This window comes from Typopeltis vanoorti, chromosome 7 (assembly GCF_054136105.1).
Source record: "Typopeltis vanoorti isolate ZY-2024b chromosome 7, IOZ_Tvanoo_1.0, whole genome shotgun sequence".
Classification (NCBI taxonomy): domain Eukaryota; kingdom Metazoa; phylum Arthropoda; class Arachnida; order Uropygi; family Thelyphonidae; genus Typopeltis; species Typopeltis vanoorti.
The window spans coordinates 152,475,124-152,501,653 of record NC_143555.1 but is presented as its reverse complement, the minus strand read 5'-3'; the positions used below and the strand labels follow the sequence as shown (position 1 = coordinate 152,501,653).

General features: G+C 35.5%; 1 protein-coding gene across 2 annotated transcripts in view; it reads right to left on the bottom strand.

Moving 5' to 3' along the window:
- Positions 1-26,530, bottom strand: part of lic (dual specificity mitogen-activated protein kinase kinase lic) — a 125,023-nt gene that overhangs the window by 71,724 nt on the left and 26,769 nt on the right. For both annotated transcript variants that reach the window (XM_090395534.1, XM_090395535.1), the window contains exon 2: positions 20,392-20,539. In XM_090395534.1, the coding sequence (XP_090251660.1) occupies positions 20,392-20,398 (7 nt within the window). In that variant the 5' untranslated portion in view covers positions 20,399-20,539. The remainder of the gene's footprint in view (positions 1-20,391; positions 20,540-26,530) is intronic.

Sequence of the window (26,530 nt, the reverse complement as noted above, 5' to 3'; positions counted from 1 at the left end):
CATGCCTAAGATGTAGCTCTTATTTTCAAACACCTCCTCCAGAATAATATATTTGAGTCTATAGTTCACGTGTGATAGCTGCTTAGCAATCTTTTTCAACTTTTTTTCGTTACAGAGTTATTTGAGTTAACTAAGGAATCCTGCAGAACCTTTAATAGACTCATTTAATGCATAACATATGAATAAAGCAAAGAGCTTGAAATTAACATAAACAATTTTGATATGTTCAATGCTACTTTCCTTCAGTCAGTAAATACACTAACTATTTGTCACTGTCAAATCTGAAAAAGTTAAATACAGTTCTTTGTTATATTTCCATGATTTCAACTATTTTTCTTAAGTTAAAAATACACTTCTGGAATACCTATTTGGCCTGAATACAGTTTCCTCCAAGTTTCTCTTCTACAATTTCTTAGCTTCTTATTCAAGTATGCTTCTGTATGTATTATCCATAACAATTAATAGGAAACATTCTCTGTAATTCTCATAGTTCATTTTTCTTTTTATAGATAGGTACTATGAAGCATTACTCCAACATCTGCAATTCATCATTCTGAACTGTGTATTTGAGTATTTCTGTTCAAACATCATCTATTTTATGGCTTTTTCTACAAATATTGCTATGTACTACTGGTTGCATTCCATTATCATCAAATTCCTGACATGAATCCTCAGGGAGTATAGAGGATATCATCATCATTAAATTCCTAACATGTACCCTCAAGGGGTGTACAGGATATGATAGTACTACATGAAAAATTTACATCATTACTAACTTCTATCTACAATTTTCCGCCAATTCAGTCTGTTACTTGTCAAGACTCCAACATTATCAGATCTTATATTTCTATCATCTAAGGCACATTGTACCGTATCAATCCACCTATATCTTGGTCTTCTTCTGGGTCATTTTGCTGCCAAGCTACCAGAGAACACTTGTTTTGCTAATCTTTCCTCGCTCATTCTGTTTAAGTGACCATACCACCTGAGATTAGCTTTGCTAATGCATTCATGGATGCTGACAATGTCAAGTTCTTTCCTAATATTCTTGTTTTTAATATGATATTGCCATTGATGCCATCTGTTCATACCTCTAATCTTTCTCAGGACTCTCATATCTGCAGTCTCTAGTCTTTGGTCAAGTGTTTTACTTCTGACCCAGCTCTCAGATCCATAAGTTAAAATTGGATTGAACACTGTCTTGTATACAGCTAATTTAGTGTTCTGACTAATTTCTCTCTTATTCCATATGAATTTATTCAATTGACTTCCTACCATACCAAGCTTTGTTGATTCTGTGGTCTATTTCCACATTTAATTTACCATCTTCACTGAAAATTGTGCCTAATAAGCTGAAATGTTTTACTTGTTCCACAGGTTCTCCATTCACAATGCAGTTGACATTTTCAAAAATTCTGCCTATTTTCATTGTCTTTGTCTTTTTATTGCTAACCTTCATACCATATCTATTACAACAGTTATTCAATTTTGTCAGAGAAGCTTGCAGACTTGTAGCAGATTTATTCAGAAGTATAGCATCGTCCGCATAAAGCAAAGAGCTGACATTAACATCTCCAATTTTAATATGTTTCATACCACTTTCCTTCATAATGTGATCTATATAGATAATGTACATCCTTGTTTCACTCCAGATTTAACATTAACCATCTTCCTGTACTTCCTTCAATTCTAACTGCTGACTTACAACTCAAATACAGACTAAGTACTGCTTGATATAATGCCCCATTGACATCATATAACTGTGGCATATTGAATAGCTCTTCTCTTGGCACCATGTCATATGCCTTTTCCAGATCGACAAAACTTAAATATATATCTTTGTTATATTCCCATGATTTCTCCACTATTTGTAGTATAGTAAACATCTGATCCTGATGGCCTCTATTTGGCCTAAATACAGCTTGTTCTTCAAGCTTTTCTTCCACCATTCTTCTCAACCGTTTCTCAAGTATACTAGCATAAATCTTATCATTAACACTCAGTAGGGAAATACCTCTGTAATTCTCACATTCAGTTTTTTTTCCCATTTTATATCTGGGTACTATTAGAGCACTACTCCAATCATCGAGAATTTGCCCCTCTGTCCAGGCTTTCTGAACTATGCAGTGCAGCCACTGTAAGACTTTTATACCACCATACTTCAGCATTTCTGGTCGAATATCATCTACTCCTGCTGCCTTTCCACATTTCAAGCCTTTGATGGCTTCTCTTACTTCAAGTATGGATATGTATTCCTAAATGTATGCCTGTTGAGTGTTTTTTGACCACTGTGCCATCACTACTTGTTTCATTTAGCAATTTTTCAAAGAAATTACTCCATACTTCAAGGATATCTTTTTCTCCATTTTCATATCACTTTTATCATCCCTAACTCCTTTTACACCACTGTTTCCTCCATGTCTAAGTTTCTTCAACAACCTCCACAATATTTTGCCACCTTCTTGATATTTATTTTCTATATTCTTGCCAAAGTCCTCCTATGACTTTTGTTTAGCTAGTTTTACACACTGTTTAGCTTTCTCACATTGTCTATGTATTCTCTAAGAGCACCAGCTGATTTATTTGCCAGGAACTTTTGATGTGCATTCTTCTTTTCCTTCACCACCTCTTTAACTTCCTGTGTCCATCATGGAGTTCTGATTTTTCTATCCTTGCAGACAATCTCACCATATGTCTCTCTGGCTGAATCAATCAGGGCTTTCTTCAAGGCTCACCACTGAATCTCCAAGGTTTGATTCCTGTTCTCACACTCTTTCATTTTTTCTTCAATAATCTTTGTGCATTTTAGTCTACAGTTCACATCTGAGAGATGCTCAACTTTTATTCTCTTTAAAACTTTCTTACATGTCATTCTTTTCAATATGAAATTCAATTTTATCCTGATCAAGACTAAATAGTGATCACTTCCAATTTCAAATCCTCTGTACACTCTGATGTCTTTAACCAGGGAGAAAACACCACTAACGAATAACATAATCAATGAGACTTTTCTTATTCCTTGCCTCTTCTCTCCATGTGAATTTGTGCACATTTTTATGTTGGAACATGGTGTTCGTAATAACCAGTCCATGTCCTCAGCAGAAATCCAACAGGTATTTCCTATTATTATTAGCTTTGCTCTTTTCTCCAAATTTTCCCAAAATATTTTTGTATGTCTCACAATCATTTCCTACTCTGGTATTTAGATCCCCAACAAGACCAACTTTTCCTTTTTCATTGTGTCAGCTGCTTTCTCTAAAGACTAAAAATTCCTCCACTTCTACCTTAGTAGAACCTTCTGTGGGACCATAGGCAACAAATAAGTCTCACTGTCCAGTTCCTCATTCTCATATTTGCCCACATTACTCTACTTGAGACTGACTGCCATTCAAGAAGATTAGCTTCATATTTTGTGTTGAATACTATGGCTACTCCATCTTTTCCTTGATTGTCATTGCCTGAATATAACATTTTGTATTTATTGCTCAGAAAGATCTCACCAGTTTTGGTCTTTTTTGTTTCAGTCATCCCTATTATGTCGATCTGGTACTTATCTAATTCCTCAGCTAGCTCCATTTCTTTGCCATTCAGGCTTCTTATGTTGATAGACTCTGGTGATGTTGAGTTGGGGTGCGTTTTCAGATTTGTTCCAGTAGCTGACTTTTTGCTGTTCACCCTGATTCCCTGGCGAAAACAACAGGTCCTTGTTTAACCGGACGATGCCCCAGCCAGCATGAAATTTTGTCATGTTGTACCATCATTTTGTATTTTGGTTTATGCCAATAAGAATACAATTTGGTCAGCTAAGTCCCAAATTGCCAGCCCTTCCTCGTTCGTTCAGTATCGAGGTAGGTGCATCACGAGAAGGTGAGGATTGGACATTGGGTCAGAAGCCCTGGTCGGTTCTCCGTATTCTGTTAAAGGCTATGTGGAGGTCTCCTCTCAGTTATACAGATTTGACCCTTAAGCACACCTAGAGGATATTATAATACTATATAAAAAAGTTATATCATTACAAACTTCCTATTGACAATTTTTCTCCAAACCAATCTTATCTATTAAGACTTAATGTTACCAGACCTTATATTTCTATCTCCTATGGCAATTTTTATTATATCAATCCACCTAAATTTTAGTCTCTTGATGGGTCTTTTTCCTGTCATCCTATCAATGAACACTAGTTTTTGTTCTTCTGTTTCAATGACTGAGTAGCTCTGCTAAGACATTCCTGAATGGTAACAATGTCAAGTGGAATCCTAATGTCCCCATTGTTAATATGATTTTGCCATTGATACCATCTTTCACTCCCCAAATCTTCCTCAAACTCTCATATCTGCATCTCCAATCTCTGATCAAGTTTTATTTGTATCCAATCTCTTAGATTCATAAGTTAAAATTGATTTGAAAACCAGCTTCTATAGAGCTAGTTTAGTATTTTGACTCATTTCTCATATATTTTATATAGATTTATTCACTTGACTTCCTACTATAAAAGATTTGCTAACTCTGTTGTGTATTTCCATATTTAGTTTGCCATTGTCACTAAAATTGTGCCTAAATAGCTGAAATGTTTTACATGTTCTACAAGGTCTCAATTCAAAATGCAGTTGATGTTTTCAATGTTTTTGCTTATTTTCATGAAAAAACACATTCAATTTAGAAAAGGAATCCTGTAGATTTGAACTGGATTAATTTAGAAGTATAAACATCATCATGCATATCAAGGATTTAGGCCTAGCACGGCCTGTTCCAATCAAGAGGACGTCCTGGTTTTCTTTTTCCTAATGGCTTGTACTTTAAGGCTTGTTTTGGTAATCTTAATCTTTCCATTTTCTGAATGTGTTCCATCCATTTATGTTTATATTTCATTAATTTTTCCTATTACTGATGCTTGGTTTAATTCTTTCATAATTTCTTCCTTTTATGATCAAATAGAGTATACTTTGCAGTTTTTCTCATAAACTTCATTTCTGCTGTTATTAATCTTCGTTTGCCTTTTTTTGTTTTGTTGTCTAGGGCTAATGTATTGTATACTTTTAGTATGGTTTGTTTTTGAACTAGGTTTGATTTAAATATAGAGTTAATTACACCTGTTATTTTTAAATATTTTGCAATTTTTACGTTTATATCTTTTTCACATGCAATCATACATCCTATGTAGTTAAATGATTTCACTTGTTCTAAGATCTTGTTATCTATTAATATTTTAATTCTTACTGGATCTTGTCCTTTAAAGGCCATAGTTTTTGATTTTTCTGTTGATATTATCATACCATAATCTTTGGCTATCTCATTTAGATCTAAAATAGCTTTCTGTAAGTTATCTTCAGAATTTGTAATTATTATTTGGCCTTGGCAAAAAAGGAGAGTGTTTATGTTCACAGTAGGAGAAAGTTTAATACCTTGATGGAAATTTTTATTCCATTTGATTGTTATTTAGGTAAATATTAAAGAGTTGTTGAGAGGGGGCATCCTTGTCGGACCCCTTGGTTTATCTCTCTCGTATATGATAGCTCATGATTTAATCTTATTTGTATTTGATTATTTTCATATATACTTATAATCGCGATCTGGCCGCATGGGCGACAAACACATTCCTCAGCCACCTGAACAAACAGCACGAACGCATACAATTTACCATCAAATCGAAAACCAAAATTTGCTCCCGTTCCTAGACACACTAGTCGCACGTCTTCCTTCAGGCAGTCTATCCTTCACGGTCTACCGCAAACCGACACACACTGGCCAATACATACATGCTAATTCATACCACCACCCAGCACAAAAATATGGAGTCATTAACACCCTTAAAAACAGAGCCACAACTATTTGATCTAACCAGCAAGCCCTGAAACAAGAACTAAAAATCATTAGTGACACATTCATAAATAATGGCTATAACAAAAATACTGTTAATAAAATACTCTATAAAACTACAACAAAAACGAACCTAGATTACAGTAAAACCATAGCCATCCCATACATTAAAGGGTTATCAGAAAAAATCAACAGAATCCTACAACCTTATAACCTCAATGCCACCTTTAAACCATCCACTAAACTTAAAACCATATTCAACTCCTCTAAGGATCCTCTCCTCCCATTAGCACATCCTGGAGTCTATTGCATCCGCTGCACCTGTAACTTACCGTACATTGGTGAAACAGGATGGACAATCCCTATACGCAAGAAAGAACACATTAGACACATTAAATATAACCATTATGGTGAAGCAGAGCTCTCAGACCACGCACTCAACATCTTGCATCAAATTAACTGGAAAAGCACCTGCTCCTTACACTGCACAAAAACCTGGTACGAAAGGAAATTTAAGGAATCCTGCAAAATCCTGATAAACCACCCAAATATCAACAACAAAGATGGCATGATAATTCCAAGGATCTGGATGGCACACATTCAGCCTACCTAATATGAAAGATCCAGCAGCATAAGTCAGGACTCTAGCCAATCCTTAGCTAGTATTAGAAACCATTCCATACCAACTAGCTGGAATGATGTTAATATATGTATATAGTAGACAACACTAATAATAGGACTCTAGCGTTGATGTATAATTTTTTTTTTATTTTTTTTTTTTTTATTTTATTTATTTATTTATTTTATTTTATTTCTCACCAGAGGTCAGACCAACAATTGTTGTAGCAGTTGGTCAGTGTCTTTAACAAACCAGTTTGATTGTAGTTTAGCTTGTTTCCTGTGTATAGTTGTATGCTCCAGAAGATGACCTTGACATAAAGGTCGAAATGTTGAATGTAGATTTTAGTTATATTAAACTAAAGTTTTTATTCAAACACGGTAGTTGTCTCCATAATTTTCAAAATTGCATTCGGATCACTGTGTAAGCCTAAAAGAAAGGATATACTAATAACTTTTAGGATATTATTTGGTATTTGTCTTTCTTTTAATATGTTAAATAAAATGCTTCTTTTAACTTTGTCAAATGCTTTTTCAAAGTCAATAAATGCAATATGTGTTTCTAAATTGTATTCTCTTCTTTTCTCTATTATTAATTTTAGGCAAAAGCCTGGATTTATACATGATCGTTCTTTTCTAAATCCATTCTGTACTTCTAAAATAAAGTTTTCGGAATATTTCATTAGTTTGCTATTTAATATTCTGCTATATATTTTATAACAGAAATTTAGTATACTTATCTATAGTTTTTAGGGTCATCTCTATTATTTTTTTTAAAGATAGGAATCACAATTGCTTTTTGGTATTGCTTTTCAAAAGTATAAACAATCTACATAAACTAAAGAGCAGAGATTAACATCTCCAATTTAGATACCTGGTTTAATACCACTTTCCTTCATAATTACATCCACATAGATGATAAATAACAGTAATATACACCCTTATTTAACTCAAACCATCTTCTGTACCTCCTTCAATTCTAACTGCTGACTACACTTAAATATAAACTAAGTATTGCCTGATATAATGTCCTATTTACACCATATAACAGTAGTGTTTGAACAGCTTTTCTCTTGGCACTTGGTTATATGCCTTTCCCAGATCTATGAAACTTAAATATGTATCCTTGTCATATTTCAGTAATCTCTCAACTATTAGTCTTAAAGTAGAAATCTAATCCTGATAACCTCTCCTCCTGAATCCAGCTCATTCTCCAAGATTCCCTTCCACAATTTTCTTAGCTGTTTCTGAAGGATATTTGAATAAATCTTACCAGGAAGACTCAGTATGGAAATATCTCTAATTCTCACATTAAGTTTTATTTCCCTTTTTTTAGATGGGTACTATAAGACTCTACTCTAATCATTCTGAATTCAATCCTGTGATCAGGCCTTTGAATTATACAGTGCAGCCACTATAAAAACTTGTGCAACATGAGAAAAAAACTCCAGATGCATCTTTTTTTTTTTTGAGGAACATTCCAGGAACAGTCTTTCACATTTGCATTTACTTCTGTGAAGTAAGATAAAGTGGCCTTTTTAATATCTGTTTGCCCACTGGTTCAGGATAGAAGAGTATACAGAAGATTTAAAATTGAATTTCCTATTGAAAAGAAGTGTCTAAGAAAGTTTTAAAATGAATCAGTTGATCAGCTTTCAGAGGTGAACTTTGTAGACTGAAATACAAGCATTATTCAAGAAAAAATGAAAGAGTAAAAAACAAGAACCAAACCCTAGAGATTCAAGAGCAAAACTCTGAAGAAAACTGATTCATACAGTCAGAGAAACATGTAGTGAGGTTATCTGCAAGCATATAAATATCAGATCTCCATTGTAGACTCAGAAAGTTTGAGGCAGTGAAGGAAAAGAAGAAAGCATATCAAAAGTTCATGGCAAATAGATCAGCTTATGCTCTTAAAAAAAAAAAAAAAAAAAAAAAATTAAAAAAGCAAAGCAGAGTGTAAAACTATCTAAAGAAAATTCCTGGGAAGACCAGTAACATAGAAAATAAATATCAGGAAGGTGGGAAAATATTCTGGAAGTTATTGAAAAAACTTAGAAATGGAGGAATGACAACTGTGAAAGGAATCAGAAATGATAAAGTTGACATGAAAGATGAAGATCTAGATGGTTGGAGTAATTACATTGAAAGATTGCTAAATGAAGTAAGCAATGACAACACAGAGGTAGAAAATGCTCAATACGAATGCAATCAGGAATACGTAACAATAATTGAAGGAGAAAGAGCCATCAAAAACCTGAATATGGCTGTATACTCTTGTGTCCTGAACCAGTGGGAAAACAGACATTGGCAGATGTCATATGAAATACTTGTTGGAAAATATCGTGGCTCTTATCTACCATGGGAGGAACTTGGACAACCAAACGAGAATGTCCAGTTCTCCATTAAATTTAGTTAAATAAAATAGCTAATCCTTCTCTTCCACGATTGTTATTACTTAAATATAAAATCTCATATTTGTTGCACAGAAAGATCATCTCTCTCTCTCTTCTTTATTTTGATAACTATTATTATGTCAATCTGGTAATTATCCAATTCTTCTGCTAGTTTCATTTCTTTTCCATTAATGCTTCTTATTTTGAATGTGTCAATCTTCAGCTCTGCTGATGTTGAGTTGGGATTTGTTCCAGTAGCTGAGGATTGGACATTAGGTCAGCTCTCTATACTCCTTAAAAGTTTAGATGAATCTCCTCCCAATTATTCAGCTTTGTCCTTTATGCACCACTTGAATGTTTTGGGCAGTTGATCCGTCTCTTCTTGCTTCATTTATCTTTCAAAGTAATTACTTCAGACATCTAGTGCATCTTTATCTTCAGTTTTCATATCAGCTTTTTTTTTTTCATTTAATTATCCTTTTAAAATACTCCATTTCTTAGCTTTTCCAAACAGTCTAAAAGAACATTCCTTTCTGTGAAATATTTATCTGATCTTCCTACCTTCCTGATACTTATCTTCCAAATTTTTACCCAAGTCTTCCCACGACTTTTAGTTACTTACATATATTTCTTTGCTTTTTACGTTTTTCAGTGTATTCTCTCAGAGAGTTGTCTGCAAGGATAGAAAAGTCAGAGCAAATGCTGACTTACTAAGAATTTAATATTCTTCTTATTTTCCATGACTCTCTTCGGGAATCTGTAGTTCAACACAGACTGCTGATTTTACTATCCATGTAAATAAATGTCGTAATAATAGGAGTGACTGAAACAAAAAAGACAAATACTGGAGAGATCTTTCTGAACAATAAATACAAAATGTAATATTCAGGCAATGACAATGGAAAAGGAGTAGCCATAGTATTCAACACTAAATACGATGCTAATCTTCTTGATTAGCCTCGTATTTAAAGTTGAAAGGCAAGCAATATCAAGTAGTGCTATGGACAAATAACAGAAAGGGGTATTGGACAATGAGACTTATTTGCACTTATTTCAGCTACTTGGTGAAATTTTTTGAGGCTTTAGAGAAAGCAACTGACACAATGAAAAAGGAAAAGTTGGTACTTGGGGATCTAAACAGAGGAGGAAATGATTGTTAGACTATAAAAATATTTGGTTAAATTTGGAGAAAAGAGCAAAGTTAATATTAATGGCAAATACCTTTTGGATTTCTGCTCAGGACATAGATTGGTTATTATCACACAATGTTCCAACAATAAAAGATGCACCAATTCACATGGAGAGAAGAGGCAAGGAATAAGAAAAGTCTTCACTGAATATGTTATTGTTGATAGTGATGTTTTCTCACTGGTGCAGAGGATTTGATATTGGAAGTGATCACCATTTAGTCTTGAGCAGGATAAATTGAATTTCGTATTGAAAATAAAACATGTAAGAATGTTTTAAAGCAAATAAAAGTTGAGCAACTCTCAGATGTGAACTGTAGACTAAAATACACAAATATTATTGAAGAAAAAATGAAAGAGTTTGAGAACAGGAACCAAACCTTGGAGATTCAGTGCCAAGCCTTGAAGAAAACCCTGACTGATTCAGCCAGAGAGGCATATGGTGAGGTTGTCTGCAAGGACAGAAAAATCAGAACTCCATGATGGACAAAGAAAGTTAAAGAGGCAGCGAAGGAAAAGAAGAAAGCATATCAAAAGTTCCTGGAAAATAAGTCAGCTTGTGCTCTTAGAGAATATAGAGACAAATGTAACAAAGCTAAACACTGTGTAAAACTAGCTAAACAAAAGTCATGGGAAGGATTTGGCAAAAACATAGATAATAAACATCAACAAGGTGGCAAAATATTCTGGAAGTTGTTGAAGAAACGAAATGGAGGAAAGAGAACTGTTAGAGATGATAAAGGTGACATGAAAACTGCAGAAAAAGATATCCTTGATGTATGGAGTAATTACTTTGAAAAATTGCTAAATCAAACTGAATGACAGCACAGTGATAAAAAATACTCAACAGGCATAATACACATCCATACTTGAAGTAGAAAAAGCCATCAAAATGTGGAAAGGCAGCTAGAAGTAGATGATGTTCGACCAGTAATGCTCAAGGATGGAGGTATTGTTATCATTACGGGCAACTCCAGGGAGTCATTAGACTCATCGAGGGAGTTTCCAAATCATATTCATCACAGCTATTCTACATTCATACAGTATCTATCATACCTTGCCTTAAACTCATTCACTGTCACAGCATCCACCACAGACTCTGGAAGCGCATTCCACTCATTCACCACTCTACAAGTAAAGAACCCAGCTCTAACACCTTTACTAACCACACTTTTGCCCAGTTTCCATGGATGTCCCCTAGTCCTCCCACAACCAGCCCTGTTCTCAAAAATATCTTTTGAATTAATTTTATAGAAACCCTTCAGTAATTTGAATGTCTCAATCGTATCTCCCCTCCTCCACCTATCAACCAATTTTTGCAGCCCACAAATCCTCAACCTGTTCTCATAAGGTTCATTCCACAGACCTGCTATCATCTTGGTCACTCGCCTCTGGATCCTCTCCACCTCCTCCCCATCAAGAAGGAACCTAGGTGACCAAATCTGGGCACAGTAGTCGAGATGAGGTCTTATCAAGGCTCGATACAGAGGAACAATAACCTGCTTGACAACGTATTCATCAGCAACCAAGTGATTTGATGAGCTGATTTGGCCACTTTTGCAATGTGCCCCCTAAACTTCAACTCCTTATCCACCAGCACTCCTAAATCTCGTGCCTCATCAATTTCCTGGAGTACAGTTCCACCAATGTAGTAATCTGCTGCTAATCTTTTCGCCCCAAAATGTATAACCTTACATTTTGCCACATTAAATTGACATCCATTCACCTTAGCCCAGACCTTCAATCTATCCAAATCATCTTGCAAAATTTTGACGTCATCTGCATTCACTATTGCCCTACCCAACTTTGCATCATCCGCAAACAAATGAACTGTTCCTCTCAGATCCTTTCCTATATCATTAATGAACAAATTAAACAGCAGTGGTCCAAGATCAGATCCTTGTGGCACACCACTAGTCACAGGCCATCTTGTGGACTCTACTTCTGAATAAACCACTCTCTGATATCTCTCAGTCAACCACCCTCCTATTCATCTCACCAACCCTATATCCATATATGCTGCAATTTACTGATTAGAATTCCATGTGGTATCCTGTCAAAGGCCTTAGCAAGGTCCAGTAGAATCACTGTAAACCCATTACCCTTATCCAGTTCAGCCGTTACTGTGTTATAATAAGTGAGCAAGTTACTGAGGCACGACCTACCCTTCACCAAACCATGCTGTCCCCGATACAGTATCCCATTTTCTTCTATCCAATCTTGTATTTTCCTCTTGACTATTTTCTCCAAGACCTTGATAATGATTCCTGTTATGCTGATTGGCCGGTAATTTTCAACAGTAGCCTTGGAACCACCTTTATGCAGCGGAACTATATTTCCCTCTTTCCACCCCCTTGGGACTGACCCCGACCCGAGGCTCTATGTATACAAGGTACACAAGTCTTACAGTGGCTGCAGCATAATTCACAAGTCCTGGACACGAATTCCAGATGATTGGAGTAGAGCTCATGGTACTTATAAAAGGGAAAATAAAACTGAATGTGAGAATTACAGAGGTATTTCCCTACTGAGTATGCCAGGTAAGATTTATGCAAGTATACTTGAGGAACAGTTGAGAAGAATTGTGGAAGAAAAGCTTGGTGAAGAACAAGCTGGATTCAGGCCAAATAGAGGCTGTCAGGATCAGATCTGACTAAATTGAATAACTATTGTAATAGATATGGTATGACAAAGACAATGAAAATATGCAGAAGAATTGAAATATCAACTGCATCATGAATGAAGAAGCTGTTTACTTGCTCTTATTATTTACTTATTTTTACTTGTTCTAACAAGAAAACATTTCAGCTACTTAGGCATGATTTTTAGTAAAGATGGTAAATTAAATATTGAAATAGACAAAAGAATCTATAAAGCTAGTAAGGTAGGAAGTCGAATGAATAAATTTATATGGAATAAGTGAGAAATAGTCAAAACACTAAATTAGCTGTATACAAAACAGTGTTCAAACCAATTTTAACTTATGGATCAGAAAGCTGGGTAAGAAATAAAACCCTTGACCAAAGACTGCAGATATGGGAGTCCTGAGAAAGATTGGAGGCATGAACAGATGGCATCATATTAAAAACGAGGATATTAGGAAAGAATTTGACATTGTTAGCATCCAGGAATGTGTTAGCAGAGCTAATGTCAGGTGGTATGGTCACTTAAACATAATGGGAAACATGTTTTCTCTGCCAGGTAAAAGACTCAGAGAAAGACCAAGATTAGGTGGGTTGATAGAGTAAAAAGTGCATTAGAAGTCAGAAATATAAGATCTGATAATGTTGGAGTCTTTATAGATAATATATTGATTTGTAGGAAAATTGTAGATCAGAAGTTAGTAATGACAGCATAGTCGGCCAAGTGATTAGTTTATTCATTCTCCAATTAACAGGCTGTGGGTTCAAATCCTGTCATTTGTGATTGTCTTTAAATGGAAGATGAATGTCATTGCCTGGTGTGATACCACTACCCCTCTTAGAAAGTTAAAGAGGCAGTGAAGGAAAAGAAGAAAGCATATCAAAAGTTCCTATCAAATAAGTCTGCTTGCTCTTAGAGAATAGAGAGACAAATGTAAGAAAGCTAAACACTACGTAAAACTGGCTAAAAAATGTCATGGGAGGACTTTGGCAAGAACACAGAAAATAAATATCAAGAAGGTGGCAAAATATTCGAGGTTGTTGAAAAAGCTTAGAAATGGAAGAAAGAGTGCTGTAAAAGGACTTAGAGATGATAAAGGTGACATGAAAACAGGAGAAAAAGATATCCTTGAAGTATGGAGTAATTACTTTGAAAATTTGTTAAATAAAACAAGCGGTGATGACAGCACAGTGATAAAAAAAACACTGACCAGGAATGCAGTCAGGAATAGATATCCATACTTGAAGTAGAAAAAGCCATCAAAGGCTTGAAATGTGGAAAGGCAGCAGGAGTAGATGATATTTGACCAGAAATGCTGAAGTATGGTGGTATAAAAGTCTTACAGTGGCTGCACTGCATAGTTCAGAATGCCTGGACAGAGGGACGAATTCCCGATGACTGGAGTAGAGCTCTCATAACACCCATATGTAAAAAGGGAAATAAAACTGAATGTGAGAATTACAGAGGTATTTCCCTACTGAGTGTGCCAGGTAAGATTTACGCAAGTATACCTGAGACACGGTTGAGAAGAATTGTGGAAGAAACGCTTGGTGAAAAACAAGCTGGATTTAGGCCAAATAGAGCTGTCAGGATCAGATCTTTACGACAGATAGTTGAAAAATCATGGGAATATAACAAAGAACCGAATTAAAGTTTTGTCGATCTAGAAAAGGCATATGACAAGGTGCCAAGGGAGAAGTTATACAATGCCAATGGTGCATTATATCAAGCAATACTTCGTCTTTATTTGAGTTTTAAGTCAGCAGTTAGAATTGAAGGAAGTACAGGAAGATGTTTTAAAGTTAAATCTGGTCTCAGACAAGGATGTACATTTATCTCCTCTGTTATTCATTATCTATATGGATCACATTATGAAGGGAAGTGGTATTAAACCTGATATCAAAATTGGAGATGTTAATGTCAGCTGTTTGCTTCATGTGGATGATGTTATACTTCTAAATAAATCTGCTATAAGTCTGCAAGATTCCCTGACTAAATTGAATAACTGTTGTAATAGATATGGTATGAAGGTCAGCAATAAAAAGACAAAGACAATGAAAATAGTCAGAATCGTTGAAAATGTCAACTGCATTGTCAATGGAGAACCTGTAGAACAAGTAAAACATTTCAGCTACTTAGGCATGATTTTTAGTCAAGATGGTAAATTAAATATGGAAATAGCCAACAGAATCAACAAAGCTGGTATGGTAGGAAGTCAATTGAATAAATTCATATGGAATAAGAGAGAAATTAGTAGAACACTAAATTAGCTGTATACAAGACAGTGTTCAAACCAGTTTTAACTTATGGATCTGAGAGCTGGGTCAGAAGTAAAACACTTGACCAAAGATTAGAGACCGCAGATATGAGAGTCCTGAGAAAGATTAGAGGCGTGAAGAGATGGCATCAATGGCAATATCATATTAAAAACGAGAATATTAGGAAAGAACTTGACATTGTCAGCATCCAGGAATGCGTTAGCAGAGATAATCTCAGGTGGTATGGTCACTTAAACAGAATGGGCGAAGAAAGATTAGCAAAACAAGTGTTCTCTGCCAGGTTGGCAGCAAAATGACCCAGAGGAAGACCAAGATATAGGTGGATTGATACAGTACAAAGTGCCTTAGATGATAGAAATATAAGATCTGATAATGTTGGAGTTTTGAAAAGTAACAGGCTGATTTGGAGGAAAATTGTAGATAGGAAGTTAGTAATGATGTAAATTTTTTCATGTAGTACTATCATATCCTGTACACCGCTTGAGAGTACATGGCAGGAATTTGATGATGATGACCTGTAATGACTTCTATATAGCACATTGGTTATCTTATTACTAATCTTGTGTATCAAAAGGCATCAAAAGCATGGTCTTCTAAGTCTTGAGTTACTGCAATGATGAATGGAAATGTATGTTTTGTGTTCTCTGAAGTGGATCTTCCAGCCTGTCCATAGTATTCCAAGTTACAAATACACTCAAGGATGTGTTAGAGCAGGGGTCTTCAACTTTTCAGACAGTGCGGGCCACATTAAAAATTTTAATGAAGCCCGAGGGCCATTAAGCTATACTGCGGTATTTAGAATCGTCAGATGCTTTCCAGATTCACAAGGGACATTTTGCATTTGATACGTTACATAAAATCCTATAAAAATAAACAAACTCTGCTTTAAGAACGTAGGTAGGAGTCGGGTTCATGATAAGTAAATACAATCAATACTTGAAAAAAGATAATGAAGAAAACATTCATTTTTTTACAATGACAATGGGCAACATGGCAATGTTTTTCCTTGACCAGCTTGTCAATTTTGGCATCAATGTTGGAAGTCGCTATGCGCAGAGTATTCTCGAGATATTGGTCCGTAATCTGAGTTCTTGTCTTGGACTTCACATGCTTCATTCTGGAGAAGAACTGCTCACATAAGTATGTGCTTCCTAACAAAGTGCACATCTTCAAAGCATACCAGAGAAGATTAGGGAATGTGTCCTTAGAAATGTAGTCTTTGTAAAATGTAAGCAAGGGCACACTGAATAATATTTCTTTCAAAGAAGAGTTGTTTTGGAGTTCAAGCAGCTCCATTTGCTGAGCCCGGTATTTCGGCAGCATTGACACTGAATGGCATAGAAAATAAATCTAAAGAAGACTGTTGGTTACGAAAATCACTAAAGCTCTCATCGAATTCACTTCACAACATGGCTAATTTCGTAGCGTATTCATCAAGAAATGAACAGTTGGACTCAGAAGAGAAGCTGAAAATGAGTTGTCTTTTTTTGCGAGTTATGCCATCCAAAGTTTGAGCTTGGCCACAAAATTTGATGTGATCAAACAGTGTGCACCAGTTGATCTTTGGATTGTAGCCACATATTTAGGTCATTCATAAGCAACAAGATGTAAGTCACAAAGGCAAAGTCTGTCATCCACTTCGGATCATTAAATTCCGCAATCGGATTCCCCTCGGTTTGCATGAGCTGCTGTATTTCGCTCCTTAAGTCAAAGACTCTTTTAAGAACCTTCCCTCTGCTCAATCAATGCACATCACTATAATGTACCACTTTGCTGTGATCCGCTTCGCACTCTTGAGTCAAAAACTCTTGGAATTGACGATGATTCAATCCTCTTGCCCTAATAATGTTGACGACAGTCGCAATAACTTTCATGACATTCTCAAGTCCAATAGTTTTTGCGCACAAATTCTCCTGGTGGATTAAATAGTGGTAATGGATGAAATCTTTTCCTTCTAGTTCCGGTTCTTTCCGTAGTAGCGCAACAAACCCTTCGTTTTTTCCCACCATAGCAAGGGCACCATCAGTTACCACACCCTCGAGGTTGGTTAAGCTGAGGTCGAAACGCTGGGGCATTTTCTTGGTGACTTCAAGAATATCAATGCCTTTTCTTGTTTCCTTCATAGGTACGAGTGCTAGCAGTTCTTCTGTCACATTGAATTGTTGATCAATGCCACTAACAAAGATAGCTAGTTCTGCTGTATCCTTCACATCTGTGCTCTAAAGCAAGTGAATATGATGTACTTTTGGATGACCGTTCTTTTTTTAAAGTTCCTTCAATGTCATTGGCAAGTTCTTTGACACGTCGTGCTACAGTTATCCCAGACAAACTCAGTTTTTTAAACATTTCCTTATTATTTGGGCACAGAATATCCCCTGAAGCGATGAGACACTCTTTCACAAACTCACCGTTCAAGAAGGATTTTGATTTTTTAGCAATTTTTTCAGCTATTACATAACTTACTTTGACACATGCTTCGCTCTCCTCCCTCTGCCTTTTAAACATACCTTGCTGGCATTTTAAATCAATTTGGAGATGGTTGACTTTGTCCACATGAAGGTGATCGAAATTGGATGCATGCTTTGTCTCATAGTGTCTTTTATATTTTATTCTTTTGATACTGACACTGACTAATGACAAATTAGACACACTGGCTTATCGTCAATCGGCACAAAAAAGTATAAATTGGTCTACTTTTCATTAAAAACCCAATAAGAATCACTTGATTTATGCTTTTTACTCATAGACACCATAGTGATGGAAGGTGAACCCAAAAAATGATCCAAAATGGCCATGTAACGGTTATTATCCACTGAATATGTCTCACACTAATGAAAAGTCTGGCAATATAAAACCACAATAGGCTATGGCTGACATGACGAACCTGCATGCGCTTATACACAAATATCACGACTGACTGTGGATGAGATCCTCTTGTATTTATATGAAAATAACCAAGTGTCAAGAACCTTCGAGATGTATCTGGAAGGAACTAGACAGCGCACTCGAATGAACTACTGCTTCAGCTAGTACTACCTGCGACGTTAGTACTAGCACTTAAGTACCGCTTGGCACTGGTGGATGGCTGAAGAAGCATGGCTATTTAATATTTATTTTTTATAGGATTTTATGTAAAGTATCAAATGCACTGCATTCCTTGTGAATATGGAAAGCATCTTACAATTATAAATACCACAGTATAGCTTAGTGGCCCGCGGGCTTCATTGAAATTATTTTTTATTTAATCGAGTTTTAATGTTAAATAGTTATTTTTTCAAAATGGCTGGCAGGCTATGGTAAAAAACTCCATGGGCCATGCGTTGAAGACCCCTGTGCTAGAGGATAGCAGATCAGAGTTGTCAATGTAATTGGCCAAGTGGGTAGCATATACAAACTCTCCAACCAACAGGTTATGGGTTCAAATCCTGCCTTGGACGTGGATGTTTGTAAAAGCCTGCTCCAGACAAGCAAGCATGGCTCTGAGTTTACAAGGTTTGTCTTTATAAAAAAAAATAATAATTTGACATGTGGCTAGTATTATAAAATACATCGTGTTATTAATACTTTGGTTGTCTTTTCAGATGTATTCTGGAATATATGGAACAGAAATTGTGTAGGTTAGATCTTTTTTTTTTACCCCCTTTTTTGTGTGTGTGTGTGTGGGAGAAGCAGAGAGACCATGGCATGTTTTTACTTTTTTTTTAAATTTTATAGGAGTTGTTTCCGTTGGCTTGTATACTTGACTTCTGTGGCAAAGGCTGCATCACTAGAACAAATAGCCCTAACTATGAGTTAGTGTTAAGGATACAATACTGCAATTCTGGATGATGTGCTTATGTAGGTATCCTTCAGAATGTTTTCTATAAACAGAAAAAGAGTGAACCTGCTGTAAAGTGAAACTAATGTGTCACGGAGAAGGCAGAGTTATTCGTTTTTTTGTTTTTTTTTCCCAATGTCAACTGATTTTAGCATGCTGCTTGTTAAACAGATTACCTTGATGGACCTGTGTTTCACACTGGATTTCTCCATGAGTCCAGCACAAAGATGCCTCCAATGATCTCGAGTTTGAGCCTCTCTCTCTTCCATGTTATACCCATAGATTTCACTAGTGGATCTTCCCATCTTGTAGGTGGTCTTTCTGGTTTTCTCTTTAATCTTGCCAGTTGAGTATTCCATGTGTCCATCTGTTATTCCTATGTCTGGCTATGTGACCTGCCCATCTCATCTTGCTTTCATATACTGCAGTTACCACATCTTTTATGCCTGATCTCTTTCTTAGTTACGTGTATCTAAACATGTTCCATTTTGCAGATGTTACAAATCCTACGTTCTACTGCACGCTGAGTTATTCTGAGAGTCTCTTCTTTTCTTGTTGTGTTCCATGTTTCTGATCCATATGTGAGTGATGGAAGAATGTCACTATTAAATAGTTTTGCCTTCTCAGAGATGTCAAGATTTGGATCAGTAAGTGTTTCTTTCAGTCTGTTGAATGATAGTCGTGCAGTTTTCTTTCTTTTTGCTAGTTCTTCAGACAAATCGTTATTCATTTTTATTGTTTAAAAAGCATAATAACCATAATAAAATTCTAGATATAGTCAATGATTGTAACACCTATAAAACAAATCTTTAAATACCCCACTCCAAATTTTATAAAACAAATTGAAAAACGTTTAGATCAACTCAAATAACACAAATTAGATAAACTGTTTCCCCACTATATTTGGACAAATTAATATATACAAACCAGGTACCCCATAATTTCAAAACTATACTCAGTTGTCGCTATATTGTGCTCACTACTTTTAATTGCATACCATCTTGACCTTTTATACAGGTATGCAAATTAATATCTTCAATTAAAATCCTATTAAATTTAACCTTTAAGCCTAGTCGTTGCAAAGGGCCTGCTCCACCATAAATAGCCTACCTTTTCTTTCTCACAAGTAACTTTACAGTATCACTAAATATAATACAGAGAATATTAGTCCAGGTGTATGTAACAGCAATTAGTGCAAGTTATAATGAAAACAAACCTGCATGACAAAAAAACTCTCCTCCCTTTACTGAAGTGCCAAACACAGTATCTAATTTAATACATTGTCCTAACAACATATCTCAAATTTTCAGTTGAAGAAAATATGTGGTCACACCTGTTCATAATGCAGTCACTGGGTGCACAAACAAACTGCTTTAATGTTTGAGCAAATTTTCAAAAGCAAATAAAAATCAGAATTGCATTTAAGATTTTCTGTATTATTAAGAAAGATCACCAATACTAATTTCATAAATAAAATTTAATTAAAAATATTCTAACTAGCATGTCATATATATATATATATATATTAAACACTAAAAATGTACCCATTTGATAATCAAAATGGCATGTGGCTGTGTGAGAGATATGCATTCATGTGTCACATAAAAATGCATATTAAACAATTTTAAACTCACCTGCCATACCAATGGAATGTTAATCTCTTTAGAAGTAATTATATATATATATAAAATATATATATGTGGGGAGAAAGACAGATGAATAGTGAGAGAGAGATTATGGTACTTTTACACTTTGCAATTCTAGAAGATTCCACGTTTTCAGCTGCAAAAGAGAAAAATTTTATTTATAAATAACAATGATAGATAGTGCAGATATTAAGAGTATCCCCCTCACCCATCTTAATACCAAGTCATGCAAAAACCTACTTTTTTGTAATAAGTGAAGCATGTTCACATTATCAATTATTACAAATACTCATTGCAATAGTCAGTAAATTACTAGTGCAAATCTTGCATATACTTTACAGTAATCTAAATAGCTATATCAATATATAATAATAAAAATTAAAAAAAAAAAATAGCAGATACCCAACTGAAATTAAGATTAGTAGAATTTTTACCCATTTGAAAATACATCTGGTAAAATTTGTTTCATTTATTAATCAAGTACTCTGAAGCATTCATTTATTTTTAAGTGCAGCATATTAGAATTACTACCAATAACAAGATAATTTTATAAACTAACACTGATAGAATTAGTTTTCACATCTTGTAAAGGAATCAATAAGCAGAAATTATTTTTTGATGCAACTCAGCAACACATACTTCACCTCATTTAGTGCAAGAGGTCCTTTGGACAATGATTATGAGATGTTGGAAAGGGTCCAAAGGCGACTGACTAAGGTAGTTTCTGACCTCTGGAATGTCGAGTATGAGGAAAGATTGAAAAGATGTAATTTGCAGAGTCTAGTGGAGAGAAGGAAGAGGGGAGATATGATAGAGACCTACAAGTTGGTAAGGGGTTGTTATAGGATCAATGGTGGAGAAGTTCTACAGAGAATAGTGGGAGATCAGGGGAGAACCAGAGGTCATACCTGGAAACTGTATAAAGAGGGTGTGAGTAGGGGAGTGAGAGGCAGGTTTTTTTCGTGCAGAGTTGTGAATGATTGGAATGCCTTGCCTGAGAGTGTGGTGTCTGCAAGGAGTTTGAATGTGTTTAAGACCCGGTATGATGAGATGTGTGTGAGATAAAAGGACCTCCTAGATGAGTCTTTGACTCCATGAGGTCTTGTTTAATAATAATAATAATAATTATTTCAGGAAGACTCACTATGATGATATGATGCAAAATGTATCCTGGTGGCACATGAAGGAATGGTTTCTAGCACGTTTGGGTACACCATTCTTGTTACATCAATGAAGAAGAAGAATGCTCCAATCACTCAATCCAAAATTGAAACATATGACCCATTCAAGTGAGAACGTTAAGCTGTTATTCATTAAGTGTGAATTTTGATTTCAAAATTCAAAAATGAAAAGGTTGAAAAATGACTTGTATACAAAAAACATTTCCACTGCATGTTAAGCTTGTCATTTGCTTGTAACATCTGTACAAAGCAAATCTTATAAACATTAGCAACAACAACACAAAGATTTCTGTATGTAATACTGTCTCATTAAAGCCTTAGACTTTAAACAGTCTAATTAAAGAAAAAATTTCCATCAACCAATCTTGAACTCGTGAATGAAGAAAGAACATGTACATTTACACATCCTATCCACGTGACCATATAAACATAAGCTTTGCAGAATCTAATTTCTTACATACCAATATAATCAAAGATGAATTTTCCACCATCAGTATTTTCATGATTTTGCTGAGATAATACTAGATGAAGTTTTCTTCATCTAGTGTTAATCACAATGATTAATACTAGATGAAGAAAACCAGTCAATAGTATACTTTTTAAAAGAAAACCAATAACTGTGTCAAACAGCAGACAATGGTTTATGAATACTCAAGCCATGTTTGGCTTATACCACTAATAAAGAGATGCCAAACATGGCATTTCTTTATTAATGGTATCTCTTATGTATTGCAAATATATGGAGTCTGATAAAAAAATGTATACACACTTTAACAGATGTCACCTATGAAGTTGGATTGAATTACGGTAGCAATGTATAGTATGATGTTCTCTCAAAAGATGTCATTACTCACATGAATACTAGCAAACATGTGACTGGTAGGACAGTCAAACAAAATGGCCAAGGCACAATTGTCATTCGAGGAATGCAAGACCATTTTAAAGTGGTATTTCAAATTTGAGAATGTTGATGAAGTTCAAGAACAATGGAGGCATGAGTTTGCAACACAACCTCCAACACGCCTGACAACTGCACGTATTCGTGATAAGTTCGAGACCCATGGTATTGTGTGTGTGTGTGATGCGCATGAGAGAAGATCTGGGAGGCCTCACACAGCAACAAGTCCTGCTTCCTCGGCTATGGTGTTGAAATAGCTTACATGCTTGCCACAGAAGTCTACCACACAACATGCACATGAGATAGGAGTTAGCAGTGAAAGCATATGGCACATTCTTAAAGAAGCTAAATGAAAAGTTCACATCCCAAGATTATTACATGCAATGAATGAAGATGAGGAGTTTGTGAGGAAGATGGTTTGGTCCGATGAATCACAATTTAAGCTTAATGGAACATCACATGAATTGGCTTAATTGTATTTACTGGGCTCCAGAAAATCCAGGCATTCACATGAACAAGGCAGTCAATCTACCATGGCTCAATGTCTGGTGTGAATTGTCATCTAGGGGTTTAATAGGATCATTCTTCTTTGAAGGTACTGTTACTGGTCAAGTGTACCTAGACATGCTACGCACATCCATTTTACCTACCATTCATGCACTTGATGGGAATGATCAATTTCTCTTCCAACAAGATGGCACACCACCACACTACAATCGAGACATGAGAGCTTACCTTGATGAGAGTTTGCAGGGACAATGGATAGGACGAAGAGGTGCAGTTGAGTTCCCACCAATGTTTTCCTGATTTAACACCCTTGGACTTCTACCTATGGAGGAACTCTAAAGGATGTAGTGTATTGTAGAAAACTAGCTACACTGCTAGCCCTTCGGAGAGAAATTGAAATGGCATTGCAGCAATCCCACTGGACACTTTGGCCAACGTTGCCCGAGCAGTAGTTCGCCATAATAATAAGTGTCTGGACTCTAATGGCAACCACTTTGAGCACCTCGTGCAATAGAAGTCAAAGGTAACTTGTATTCATCCCTTGATGTCTGTACAAATTTAATATTACAATTTTTATACAGGTTTTTCTTTTGCTAAAGTGTGTATACATTTTTTGACGGACTCTGTGTGTGTGTGTGTGTGTAATAAAAAAAAATTACAATCTTGCTGTCATGCCTTTCTTAACAGAATGCTAAGATGCCTCTTGTCCTCTCTGTCCACCTTCTATGTAATGAAAAAAAAATCATTAACCAATATCCAATTAATATCCTATCAGAAGTTTACAGACATCATATTAGCCCTCTTTCTCTTGATTGCCAGTGTCTGCAGTCCATATACTCTTAATCTATCCTTGCAATGCACATTCTACAATCCTGATATCTAACTTTTTCTTACATCCTCTCCACAGCTTTTTCATCCTTAGGAACACAGGTGACCAAATCTGCATATAGAAGTCCAGGTGTGGTCACATCAATGTCTTGTAAAGAGGCAAAATGATTTCCTTATCCTTATATGTCAAGTTCGTGGCAGTTATTTTTGTTATGTGACTTTTGAACTTCAAATTTCTATTTACCATATCTCCACAATTCTTAGCATCTGTCCTCACTTTCCTCCAAGCATAATTCCACCAATATAATATGCCAGTAGAAATCTCATCATGCAAAACTGTATAACTTCATACTTAGTAACACTGAATTTGCCCACATTTCTAGCCTATTCAAATCATTCTGTAAGTGCTGCATAAATGAGCAGCAACTAATTGTCCAGCTTATTTTTAGCAATGGCAGCAAACAACTGAAATTTTCTGTCAGATTCATCCCAATATCATTATTGAAATATAACAATCACTCACATATCCAAGTCAATAGTTTATATTATAATCTTATATCCTCCAATTTATATGGCCTTTCATGAAAGGTCATAAAAATTGGAGTCAAATGCCTCAGCAAAGATAACAGTATCACAGTGTGTCTGTTTCCTTATCCAAGTTAGCCACATTATAAAATATAAGCAAACTGCTCAGACATAAACTCCATTACTAAATCCATGTAATATAGTAGTTTATCCTCTTCACAGCTTCTTCATCCTTAGGAACACAGGTGACCAAATCTGCACATAGTAGTCCAGGTGTGGTCTCATCAACGTACTAAAGGAAGGTCATGTTTTAGCAATTTGCTCATATTTTATAACAATGTTACGGCCGAGTTGGATAAAGGGAATGGATGCACTATGATAATGTTGGATTTTTCTAAAGCATTTCATAGGATACCACACGATAGGCTGTTATGTAAACTGGAGAATATGGGATTGGAACATAATCTATTGACTTGGATCAGGAGATGGTTGACAGATATCAAAAAGTGGTATACAGTGGGTGTGAATCTGCCAGATTTAAGGTAACAACGGTGTACCTCAGGATTCAGTCCTTGGGCCATTATTGTTCAATCTATACATTAATGACTTCAAGCAGGGTCTATCATCAGATTTGCAATTGTATGCTGATGATGCGAAGATAGGCAGAGCAATCAGGGATGCTACTGATATTCAGCAATTACAAAATGATTTGAATAGACTAGAAATCTGGGCAAACGAAAATGGCTGTCAGTTGAATGTTAGTAAGTGTAAAGTTAGGCACTTTGGCGTGATTAGAGTTCCAGCTAATCACGAATGTGCATTGAACTCAGCTAAAAATGGTAAAGCCCTAGGACCAGATAGAATACCGGCAGAAATAGTAAAGTTATTAGAAGGTGACAACATTAACATATTAGTAAAGCTATTTAATAAGATCTACGATACAGGCATAATCCCTCAAGACTGGTTACAGTCGACCTTCATCATGCTACCTAAAAAAGTAAATGTGAAAACTTGTAATGACTATAGAATGATCAGCGTAATGAGTCACGTTCTCAAAATGTTTCTGAAAATAATTCAAAAAAGAATATACAGAAAATGTGAAGACACCATCAGTGATACCCAATTCGGCTTGGGAACAAGAGAGGCCCTTTTCTGTTCTCAGATCTTATTTCAAAAATGTATTGACCAAAACAAGGTAATATTCATTTGCTTCATCGACTTCGAGAAAGCATTTGACAAAGTCCAACATGCTAAAATGATTGTACTATTAAAAAGAATTGGATTAGATGGTAAAGACATCAGGATCATTGAAAACTTATATTGGAACCAAAAGGCATCTGTTCAAGTTGATGACATTATTACAGACTCCATTAACATCAAACGAGGAGTAAGGCAAGGATGTGTGCTGTCACCTCTTCTTTTTAACATCTACTCAGAAGCCATATTTCAAAAAGTCTTGGAAGGAAGAAAGGAAGGGATTAGTGTAAATGGTGAAATCATCAGTAACATCCGATATGCCGATGATACAGCTCTTCTCGCTGACAATATTCAGGATCTTCAAAATCTTTTGGAGCTAATAAATGCAGTGAGTAAAAAAATGGGATTAAAAATAAATATCACCAAAACTAAATTCATGGTCATAAGTAAGAAACCAATTCTTAATTTAGCACTTTCTTTAAATAGGAAACAAATAAACCTGTACACCCCTTGAGGGTACATGGCAGGAATTTGATGATGATGATGATGATGATGGAAACAAATAGAAAGAGTGGCAAAGTTTAAATATCTCGGATGCTGGTTAAATGAAGATTGCAATCCAGAAATGGAAATAAAAGTTAGAATTGAAATGGCAAGAAAAAATTTTCTCTTTATGAAATCACCACTGTGTAACTGCAGTTTAAACTTAGAGCTTAGAGTACGCATTGTTAAATCTATGTATGGTCTGTACTGCTGTACGGTGCAGAAACTTGGACCTTGAAAATAACATCAATAAAAAGACTTGAAGCCTTTGAGATGTGGTTATACAGACGAATGTTAAAAATCCCATGGACAGCAAAAACGTCCAATCAGGAAGTACTGAAACAAATGGGGAAATCACGTGAACTTTTAGATACCACAAAAAGAAGGAAACTGCATATCTTGGTCACCTACTTCGTAATGAAAAATATAAGATACTTCAATTGATTAT